Here is a 12,044-nt window from a genome sequence, read left to right on the forward strand (position 1 = left end):
ATTATTGTAATATAAAATTAAAGCTTGTAAAGCGTATCTCAAAGATCACATACATGTGATTTATGTCTGACGATGACATACAAATGTTGTCAGTTTATCTCTTTTAAGATGTGAAACGTTGCCACCGCGAAAAGAAAATTTTTTTAAAAACAGCAATATCTTCGTACTGGTACATTTGTTGATTATTCGTCTTTTTTGTAGCCATGAAAGTGCTGTGGTATGAACACGACCAATATAGGCGGCCGTTGTAAGAGCTATCCCAGCAGACGCTAACCGATGTTGCGTAACGTTTGCAATGGAGTTTCTGTGTGCTAGGCGCTTAGTAGGTGGGCGGTTTTGTTTTGAAATTGAAATGTTTGTGTCACACACAGCAAAAGTTGGATGGAACATACACTGTTACGTGTATAAAATATCAGAGACGCTGCGACAATTACTAGAGAAAGGTTGAGAATCTCAAGTGCATAAGAAGGGGGGCTTAATGCATCCTCGTACTGGAGTGTTTGCCGCAAAAGTGCTGCCTAATTCCGTAACTTATCAGCAGATGACGTCATAGGATATTGCTGTATCATTTCCGTTATCAGCTGCCTTGAAATGAATTGCAGTTAATTGACCTATAAGTACTGAGTGGTGACACTGCCTTAGTCCAGTACTGGTGAGTGTCTCGGAGAATCCGCGCCAGGTCCTGACGCAGGGAAGAAAAAATGAGTGTGTATCAGGCAGTGCAACCGGAGTACACGACGTCTGACAGTAGTGATGCTGACAGAAACGTTACGTTGGACTACTCGAGGCTGTTACTCGATTCGGACACATTGATGTACAACTTGGAAGAGTATGCAGCGAAGGACAAAAAAGCTACTGAGGATGTAGACACGTTATTGCTGTACAACAATGACTTGGATACACTGCCGGCCAGGGTTTCGAAGTTTACAAATCTAAAAATGCTTGATATCAGTTACAATAATATAACCCACCTTCCAGAAGCATTAACGGAATGCAGGCTCACCTCCCTCATAGCAAGGAATAATATGTTGGAAAATGACTCCTTCCCTAAATCGTTTGGTGCACTTACCAGTTTGAAAGAACTGAATTTAAGTGGTAATAGTCTAACGTCATTCCCACAGCAAATTTTGGAACTTACGGCACTGAAGTACTTGTACCTTGGTTCTAACAGCATCACCAACATCCCCAAAGATATCTGGAAATTACAGAGGTAAGACTCACCAGAAACTATTGAAACTTGTGTTGTACAATTAGCATTGCTGTGTTTGTTTTACCGGAATCCAAATAATAGGCCTATGTGCTAAGTGGTTAAGTTTTTATGTAAATAATTTACCTTATTTTTCAGTAGAATTAGGCCTACCACTTTCCTTCCATACGGAATAACCCTTAAGTTTAGCTTGCCAAGTCAGTGCATTTAGAAGTGTAGTTGTGATCTGTTTCATTTTTCTGTTGTAATAAAGTGAAAATCACCAGTAAGATTATCAAGATTTTTATTTGCCTTCACAAATTATTGGAACAGAAGCAGCTCAAAACAAATTAGAGGTGTACGCTCACTTATCAAATATCATAAAATGTAATTATGTCAACAGATCTGAAATTTTTAATGTTGTATCACAGGTCATTTATTATACAAATCTCAGTGGTGTTGTCTATACTACAATATGAGGTGTCCCAGGAGGAAAGGTCAATATTCAGGGATATGATAGGAATGGTTATTTGAAGCAAAAAGGTGTAGCAAATATGCATATCTTAGGAGGTATGCATATCTGTTTGGCAGAAGAAATGTTTCATTGTAGGAAAGATGGAAAAGTGCTCATAGCCCTTGAGATGCATTTTAGAGGTCATATTTACTAGGCTTAGACTTTTTTTTGCTTTGAATGATCTTTCTCATCATATATCTGAATAATGACTATTCACCCTGGGACACCTGCGTAGTATCTGGATTGAATTTACACAATATTAGCCTAAACAGAAATTTTAAAATACACAGAATTTAATTAGTATTAGCTAATATTTATGCTAAGACCTAAACTTAATCATAGTAGACCCTGTTGTATTATTTTGATTTTAGTGTTCCAGTGTGGGCATAAACTATGTAAATTAGTAAATAAATTAGCTAATATGTTTAAATTTGAAAGAATACATGCATTAATAAAAATAGCACTGCATCAGTTCATAAGTATTTACAGTTTTATTTGTGAATATTCATTTGGCATGAAGTCTTTGAAATATTTCGATTTTAAACAGTTTGTACCATTAGTTATTAAAACTGTGGACCTATATTCAGGAAGTGACAGGTTCCAAGTCCTATCTCGCACACTTTAGTGTTTTTCATAAATTTCTTTATGTACCAGTCAGTAATAATGTGACAGAATTCTAATATTTACTCTCAGTGTACAGGACAACTTCGTTTGACTAAATTTCAGACATTGTTCTGCTTATGCTGTCAGGATTTGCAGTATATTTTACCTGGGAAATTTGAGTTTTAACCTTGGCTCATGTTATACAAACTCATTTCTTAAGAGTGCAGCAGAAATATATATGAAGCATCTTCACAGGCTTCCAGCTGCGTCAAGTGGTTAAAATCATGCCTGCAAGGCAGTCGTCGACCACTTGACAATGGCCGTGGAGAGCTTGTCGAAAGTTTGTGGGATTTTAACCGTGTGATGCAGCTGGAAGTCTGAAAAGATATTCATATTGCTGTGAGATCATGCATACATGTGTGAAGCATGCTAACAAGAGCCACAGATGCCTTGTTGAGTGCTAAAATTCTTTTACAGTTACGCACATGTATAAAACAATTACATGGCAAGTGTAATGACTGCGGCATATTTTACTGTGTTTGTTTAAGGCCAGTTCGAAGATTGTGAACAAACAAGTGAGACATACTATTGAAAAATGCACTGTCTGGCTGTTGTATAACAATTTTTGTGGTTATTTTGAAGATAAAACAAATGAGTTTTTCAGAGAGGTCTAATAGTTAACTTAGTATTTATACAACTTTTCATTGTTGCGAGTTCTTAGCAAACTTATCTTCTTTCACAGTTTGCAGTACTTGTACATGGGTGGCAATAAGCTTCAAGAAGTACCTGCATCTGTTGGTAAACTCAAAAACCTTCAGGCTTTGGTGCTGTGTGATAACTTGTTGGAAAGTCTGCCAGCAGCTATAGCAAATCTTAAGTACCTGAAGTCACTTCTGCTACACAAGAACCGTTTAACAGTTCTTCCACCAGAAATTGTGGGTCTAAACAGCCTTGCAGAAGTAAGTGGCAACTTAAATGGATGAGTATGCTTTGAGTGATTAAAATTTTGTGCCAGACAGGGATTCAAACCCAAATTGCCTGCTTTTTACAGACGTTCATCTTAACCATTAGGCCATCAAAGCACACTTACAGCCTTAATTTAAAACTTCAATTGTCACTTGTGTTCCCACTTTGGATTTAGTTCTCTTTACAACAATAAATTGTGTTATCTGTTGCTAATATTATTTGACAATATTTTGTATGGATTGATTACATAATGGGCCGTATTTGGTAAAGATAAACACATTAGACATCTCTTGTGGAAAATTCATGCCCAAATGAAGATGTGGTCCTACAGAACTTTTATTGTTGACAACGGATATGATAGCAAACCATTTCAAAATTAAACAATACCCAAACTGTTTTTAAAGAGACTCCTTACATATTTAGTGAAAAAAATGCAGTGGTCACTGTGCAGTCGGTGTCCGTGCAAAGTGTTTGATGACAGAGTATTTGGAGATTACAAAGATGGCATTTTAATAATGGCATACTATGAAAATTTGTATTTACCTACATTATCAAATAATAGTTCAGGTATGAAAATTGCAGACTGTTCTTTCCTGAAGTGTTGCCCCCATCGCGCTCTGACTCCCTCCCCCCTCTCCCCATCGCTCTCCCAACTCCCTGCAGCTTCAACATACAGAGCTTGTATGTAGGAAAAAATTAGGTATATGGTCATTTTCATTTCATATTATTTGTCAATAGATAGACATTTCTAAGTAATTTCTTGGCCAGTTCTATCACAAACATCTTAAACCATCTGTTTGTTATAAATCCTGAAAGGTAGTAACAGCTTTACTCCAGTGTCTCTACCCATAATGTTGTTGTCTTGTGTCTTACTATTACTGTGATACAGCTCTCCATGCTAATCAATCTTGTTAAGGTCTCTACATCTCTTTGTAACTTCTTCAAGCTACATGCACTCGAACCTGCCTTGGCGTCACTCAAAAATGTTTGCACTTCCACTATCAAATTAGCTATTCTTCTTTATGAACGAAGACATGTCTTATCAACTTTTCACCAAGTTGTGCCATAAATTTCTTCTCTCCCAAATTTGATTCAGTACTTCTTCATTAGGTAGGATCCACTCTTAATTTTGTGGGTACATCACATTTCAAAAGCTTCCTATCCATATTACTGCATCTGTAACTAGTGTCTCATGAACGAGGTTCCTCTAAAACACACAATTCCCTCAAAGTCGCAATAACTGTCCTTGGAAAGGAGTTTGAAAATAATTGCTAGTAACTATGTGACTGTGACTGACTGAAACATCCGATCTATGAAGTCGAGCAATAAGCCTAGCTGCACTTTGGACATTGTTCTTAGTTTTTATATATGGTGGTTACACATGGTTTGTTTGGTGATTTATGACATTGTGCTTTATTTATTTGCAGTTGAGTCTCAGGGACAACCCACTTGTGGTGAGGTTTGCCACGAACATGTCTCTGGACCCTCCAACACTGTTGGAGCTGGCAGCGCGCACCGTGAAGCTTGCTAACGTCACATACTCTCCATATGACCTCCCAAGAACTCTTGTACATTACCTGGACAGTGCACACCACTGTGTCAATCCTCACTGCAAAGGTAGGTAAATTGTATGTGTCTTCTGTTGCTCTTTTATGAGTAACATCACAAACCTAAGTTGGCAGTTGAGATGTTTTCAGTAAAAAATGCCATACGACATCTCACCTCTCTCTCTCTCTCTCTCTCTCTCTCTCTCTCTCTCTCTCTCTCTCACACACACACACACACACACACACACACACACACACACACACACACACACACACACACCTGCCTGGGAATGTGGAACCAGAACTTTATTTTATTGTTAAATAATGTAAAAACACATTTCACCATTCACAGGACTTTGTCAAGCTTACGCTATTCAAATACAGTGTGCTATTTTTGTGTGCAGTTTAATACCTTTCATGACCATCTTTGCTTCTAATGATTAGATTGACTGACTGCCTGTTCTGTTTTCAAAGATTACTGTTGTGCCCATCTCATTTTTGGCCTGCCTGGGTCTTCTCTGACTGTATCTTAAAAGTTGGTTCATTAGTTATTCTTCTGACATTCTGCTCACACTCTGTTTTCACCACTTTCTGTATTTCTGTGTTGTTGTGTTTATTATTGCTTCAACATACAGTTCTTCTCAAATTCATTCATTCCTAATGTGGTCCCTCACTCATTCCCCCCCCTCCAGTTGTTTCTCAAGTTTGGGTGTAGTGTGCACGGGTCCATGAGCTATTGCAGCCCATTCTTGCTTCCCAAGCTGCATTTCCTTTCCAGTCCCTCTCCCTCACTGTCCTCACTCCTCCCCCTCTGTGCCCTCCTTCTCCTCTCTTGGTGTTTTCGCTTTTGCTGACCTAGCTATCCACCTGGCTTCTTGAATTCCTTGTGGTTTTGTTCGCCTTGCCTTTTCTCTTTCATCTTTTTTGGTCCCCCTTTAGTATTTGGCCTCCACTGCCAAATTCTCTCTCCGTAATGTGAGCCATTTGTAGAACAATTCCCTCCTTAGCATCTAGTGTGGATTCCTCTCACCCTTCCTTTCCTTCCCCTCCTCCTTCCCTACCATAACCCCTTCGGCCCCACTATACTAAATTCCATACTAAATTCATACCTTTCCTTTATTAAATTATATAATGAATTTACTAACGCGAGTTCTTTACAGACGAATGGAAAAACTGGTAGATGCGGACCTCGGGGAGGATCAGTTTGGATTCCGTAGAAATGTTGGAACACATGAGGCAATACTGACCTTACCACTTATCTTGGAAGAAAGATTAAGGAAAGGCAAACCTACGTTTCTAGCATTTGTAGACTTGGAGAAAGCTTTTGACAATGTCAACAAGAGTCGAGGGGCATGAAAGGCAAGCAGTGGTTGGGAAGGGAGTGAGGCAGGGTTGTAGCCTCTCCCCGATGTAATTTAATCTGTATATTGAGCAAGCAATAAAGGAAACAAAAGAAAAATTCGGAGTAGGTATTAAAATTCGTGGAGCAGAAGTAAAAACTTTGAGGTTCGCCGATGACATTGTAATTCTGTCAGAGACAGCAAAGGACCTGGAAGAGCAGTTGAAGGGAATGGACAATGTCTTGAAAGGAGGATATAAGATGAACATCAACAAAAGCAAAATGAGGATCATGGAATGTAGTCGAATTAAGTCGGGCGATGCTGAGGGAATTAGATTAGGAAATGAGACACTTAAAATAGTAAAAGAGTTTTGCTATTTGGGGAGCAAAATAACTGATGATGGTCGAAGTAGAAAGGATATAAAATGTAGACTGGCAATGGAGAGGAAAGCGTTTCTGAAGAAGAGAAATTTGTTAACATAGAGTATAGATTTATGTATCAGGAAGTCGTTTCTGAAAGTATTTGTATGGAGTGTGGCCATGTATGGAAGTGAAACATGGTCGATAACTAGTTTGGACAAGAAGAGAATAGAAGCTTTCGAAATGTGGTGCTACAGAAGAATGCTGAAGATAAGGTGGATAGATCACGTAACTAATGAGGAGGTATTGAATAGGATTGGGGAGAAGAGAAGTTTGTGGCACAACTTGACTGGAAGAAGGGATTGGTTGGTAGGACATGTTTTGAGGCATCAAGGGATCACAAATTTATCATTGGAGGGCAGCGTGGAGGGTAAAAATCGTAGAGGGAGCATGGAGAGCTGCATCAAACCAGTCTCAGGACTGAAGACCACAACAACAAACAACATGACCTTCCCTTTCTGAAACTGTCCTTTCAAAAGGAGTATTTTACTTACAGTCTGTTGTCTCTTGCCAGTGACTGTAGCCAGTGTCTTACAGACTCTATCAAATGTGTCGCTCATAATTATAACTGTTATTCAATTTCCCCCCCCCCCCCCCTTTTTTTTAAATAAAAAAAAAGGGATGACAGTTGCAGTCAGCCATGCACTTTGTATATGCCCATTCTACTAGCACACATTAAACAGGTAGAGCTTTATTACAACATACCGTCATATTTTATAAACCCACTATCCTGTTGTACATAGTGGCCTGATCTACGGTCCAATACTGTCATCAGTAATCTACATCCAAGAAGAAATGCAGATGATAAACGGGCATTCATTGGACAAATATATTATATTAGAGCTGAGATGTGATTGCATTTTGATGCAATTTCAGTGCATAGATCCTGAGAAATCAGTACCCAGAACAACCACCTCTGGCCGTAATAATGGCCTTGATACGCCTGGGCATTGAGTCAAACAGAGCTTGGATGGCATGTACAGGTGGTACAGCTGCCCATGCAGCTTCAACACGATACCACAGTTCATCAAGAGAATAGTGACTGGCGTATTGTGACGAGCCAGTTGCTCGGCCACCATTGACCAGATTTTCAATTGGTGAGAGATCTGGAGAATGTGCTGGCCAGGGCAGCATTTGAACATTTTCTTTATCCAGAAAGGCCCGTACAGGACCTGCAACATGCGGTGGTGCATTATCCTGCTGTAATGTAGGGTTTTGCAGGGATTGAATGAAGGGTAGAGCCACGGGTCATAACACATCTGAAATGTAACGTCCACTGTTCCAAGTGCCGTCAATGCAAACAAGAGGTGACTGAGATGTGTAACCAATGGCACCCCATACAATCACGCCTGGTGATAAATCAGTATGGTGATGATGAATACACACTTCCAATGTGTGTTCACCGTGATTTTGCCAAACAGGGATGTGACCATCATGATGCTGTAAACAGAACCTGGATTCATCCGAAAAAATTACTTTTTGCCATTCGTGCACCCAGGTTCGTCATTGAGTACACCATCGCAGCCACTCCTGTCTGTGATGCAGTGTCAAGGGTAACCACAGCCATGGTCTCCTAGCTGATAGTGCAGGCTGCTGCAAATGTCGTCGAACTGTTCGTGCAAATTGTGGTTGTCATGTGAACGTCCCCATCTATTGACTCAGGGATCGAGACGTGGCTGCAAGATCCGTTACAGCCATGCAGATAAGATGCCTGTCATCTCGACTGCTAGTGATACGAGGCTGTTGGGATCCAGCACGGCGTTCAGTATTACCCTCCTGAACCCACCAATTCCATATTCTGCTAACAGTCATTGGATCTCGACCAACGTGAGCAGCAATGTTGCGATACGATAAACCTCAATCACGATAGGCTACATTCCAACCTTTATTGAAGTCGGAAATGTGATGGTTCACATTTCTCCTCCTTATACGAGACATCACAAAGACATTTCACCAGGCAACACCGGTCAACTGCTGTTTGTGTATGAGAGATCGGTTGGAAACTTTCCTCATGTCAGCACGTTGTAGGTGTCGCCACCGGTGCCAACCTTGTGTTAATGCTCTGAAAAGATAATCATTTACATGTCACGGCATCTTCTTTCTGTCGGTTAAATTACGCGTCTGTAGCAAGTCATCTTCGTGGTGTAGCAATTTTAATGGCCAGTAGTGAAATAAATCTGAATTCTCTTTCATTTATTAAATTGCCTACTCTTTAGTTTTCTTAAGATTATCATTAATGAAAATAACACGAAAATATGGAGTTCAACTGATACAGTGTGATGGTTTCCCACCAGATTAGTAAAGGGAAGGATTTAACCTTACAGAGTGAATCAAACTTTGCACTTAAATGAGGAAGAGACATGATACCTTGCCAGTACTTACCTTAAGAAGGTGAAGTTGCAAGTGCTACTGTTGGAAACACTTGGAAGTAGAAGAAACTATTCATAGCTTTTGAAACTTCCACTTCTTCCTCGTGGAGGTCTGATGGTTGGAAAGGAGGGACAGGTCACTCACATCCCAGATTGAAAGGGAAAATTTGAGATTTCTTATGACTAAAACATCTTAAATGTTGATTTTTCAATCTTCAGTTGCCAGTAATATTATATTAATGATTTTTAGCTCATTTCTATAAGAAACTATATAAATTTATTTTGCTCTATGTGTTTTGTGTCAGTTTCTCGAAGCATCATTAATGACATTATGTGTTGGTTTTGCACTAAGTGCATCCACACCGTTCTACTAGTGAAGCTGTTCTTCGGCTGGCCCTAAAAACCATGTGAATGCAGTAGACAAACTTCTCTGCCATGTTTTTATATGTAAAATGTTTATGTTAAGTAAGTAAATTCCATTCTCTCAGACATAATCTAGAAACTACCGGTATGAGGAGACCAAAACATTGGAGCAGGCTGAAGTTAACTGCTTTTATGTGCTCTTCCCTCTCGCCCCCTTCCCTCTCCCCTATCTCCTGCATGTAAGTACAGAAGAAATTTTGCAAGCAAGTTGAAGGATAATGGTATCTGAACACAGCAATGCCTGCATGCTTTTCTGAAAATTGTAAGCAAACATACTTTTCTTATCAATTATCTAGCCATCCTGATACTGCATATGACGTTTCCTGGATCGCTAAGGCAAATGCTGGGACGGTTCCGTAATAAAGGCCGCTGCTGACCAACTTTCCTATCCCCATAAGTTACCTGTCCTAGCCTAACAAGGGTGTGTGTCATATATTTTGGCCTATTGGTTTGCATTGCATTACTTTGCCAATTCCTGTAACACTGAGAGAGAACCCTTGCAAGAATAAATAAATAAATATCCCCCAGTAAAAGAATAAACATCCTTTTTAAAAGAAGGCCCTAAAGAAATTAAATGAAGTTAAGGGAAGTGTTGTCTAAAGGAAAAGCAGATCTGTATCGCAGACTGAACTATCCATTTTGCTATGGCATTAACTGTTTTTGTGTCAACTATTTTTTAGACATAGTTTGCAAAAATTTCCTTTAGCTCATGAAATTTCATGTATCTTTCAGGAGTGTATTTCGACAGCCGAGTGGAACACGTGAAATTTGTCGACTTCTGTGGCAAATACAGGATACCGCTGATGCAATATCTATGCTCTTCACGTTGTATCAGCGAATCGTCCCCTTCATCAGCAAGCGAGTCTTCGGAAGAGGAAGCATGTCATATGGTGAAGAGAGTACTGCTAGGCTGATTGTTGACTCGCTGCAAAGTTTTGTCATTACAGGCTTATTGCTGCTGATGTTGGCAAGTCATTGACATGATTTTTGGTGTAAGGAATAGGATGTGTGTTGTGCAGTGAATGTCAATATAAGCAAAGTTTTTCTTTCTGTTAGTTGACTTCCTGCCCTTCACAACATTCCATATGCCATTCTATGCAGTGCAAAGTGTGTGTCTGATAAAGAACTTCGGCATTTTATCGGCTGAATACTAGACACACAGTGAGATACCAGAAGCATATCTAAGGGAAAAGAATGTTATGATGTATCACAAAATCTCTGAAAGCCTGTCACCTATGGTGCGTGCCCCGTGAAACATTCAGTATAATGGAATAAACATTTCTCTGATTGTAACAGTGGGAGGTGAAGCAGTGATGCACCGATGGAGGAGTTAGTATTTCTGTAGTGAACAAGGGAAGAAGAGGATTGAAGCTTGTGAGAGACTAAGAGGGGGGGGGGGGGGGGAGGAGAGAGAGATACGTTTGCAATTGGGCAACTTAATGCCTTGATTGTGCTGGAATTATGTTTGTTGCTGCAAGATGTGCCTTTTATAAAGGCACACTTGACAGATATGTGAATGGTTTCTGATGCCTTGGAAATTGCCTCCATTATAAATAGATTTTTTACTTGTCGTTGGAATTGGTGGAAATTAAAAATTTCATACTCTGCAGCAAACTGATTTGAAAAGGAAATTTTCAAATTTTTAAACTTGATGTGTATCACATTTGTTAACATGTAACTGTTCAAAGAGCTGCACTTTGTGGAATTCAGTAATTATTATTTTATTATTATTTTTTTCTGTTGCAACTGTACTACAATACAGAATTACACCTTTACCTGAATACTAACTGTGTTTGGCTCCTACCATTTTACATAAAATAGCAGATGTTGAATGTGAGATGTATCAGTGTATTGCATTCTGTTTAGAAACTTCATTTTATTGCTTCAGTGAAATAGATGCCATGTTTGTTTCCAAACTGATCTACTAAGATACTGTCACAAATAGAGAATTTTTCATACTGACATCATAGTCTCTCTTCAGAAACAAAGTATTGTAAATCAGTGTGGAAAATAGAATTGTTAGAATATTTTGTTTTAAATAGGAACACAGACTTCAGTATCATTGTATTATATTCTCATAATGCAGTTGTCACCTAGTATTTGATGGAATGATGTACCTTATTGCTCAACAACACTCATACTGCCTGATACATTCTGCATTCCCCTGGATTATGGGACCATTTTAATTATGAAGTAATTTTCTTGCTAAAATAGGGACAGTCTGACTTGCTGCAGAAATGTAATTGACCATTATTTGGTAAGAATCGACTGGATTACTTTTATTACTACTCTGTCAATAGAGGAAAAAAGTCGTAATTTAATGAAATGTGTGAAATACAAGCCTTTGTATAATGATCTGATTGTGGTTGTGTGTACAGTAGCTGGACTTATTGTGTGAATTTTGTGTTATATTTGTAGTTTTATAAAATTTCATAAGAATTGAGATATAAAATGCAATAAAGTTTTGTAAATTATTTCAGATTCTAGTATGCTTTGCCTTTTTGATAATAGTTATTGTGAATATTTATGATTACCAAGACAAGTATGGCAAACACTGATCAGATGGGACATTAAGACCACCAACCTTATAGCGAATATGTCCACCTTCGGTACATATAACAGCGGCAATGCTTCGTGCAATGAAAGCAATGAGGCCTTGGTAGCTTGCTGCTGGGAA

The 12,044-nt window shown here is 39.0% G+C and overlaps 1 protein-coding gene across 1 annotated transcript; it reads left to right on the forward strand.

Annotated features, from left to right (window-relative positions):
* The first annotated feature begins 254 nt into the window (after positions 1-254).
* Positions 255-11,841, forward strand: LOC126292193 (leucine-rich repeat-containing protein 58). Its single transcript, XM_049986037.1, has 4 exons — positions 255-1,210; positions 3,046-3,262; positions 4,697-4,886; positions 10,100-11,841. The coding sequence occupies exons 1-4, from the start codon at positions 702-704 to the stop codon at positions 10,279-10,281; spliced, it is 1,098 nt and encodes a 365-aa protein (XP_049841994.1). The 5' UTR covers positions 255-701; the 3' UTR covers positions 10,282-11,841.
* Positions 11,842-12,044: the final 203 nt, after the last annotated feature.

The sequence above is a fragment of the Schistocerca gregaria genome, chromosome 9, assembly GCF_023897955.1.
Source record: "Schistocerca gregaria isolate iqSchGreg1 chromosome 9, iqSchGreg1.2, whole genome shotgun sequence".
Classification (NCBI taxonomy): Eukaryota; Metazoa; Arthropoda; class Insecta; order Orthoptera; family Acrididae; genus Schistocerca; species Schistocerca gregaria.

Bases quoted from the DNA above. Each gene is read 5' to 3' on its own strand.
- LOC126292193 (XM_049986037.1), top strand. From the start codon at position 702: ATGAGTGTGTATCAGGCAGTGCAACCGGAGTACACGACGTCTGACAGT. The intron at 3,263-4,696 runs GTAAGTGGCAAC...ATTTATTTGCAG, and splicing joins GTCTAAACAGCCTTGCAGAA to TTGAGTCTCAGGGACAACCC. The intron at 4,887-10,099 runs GTAGGTAAATTG...TGTATCTTTCAG, and splicing joins TGTCAATCCTCACTGCAAAG to GAGTGTATTTCGACAGCCGA.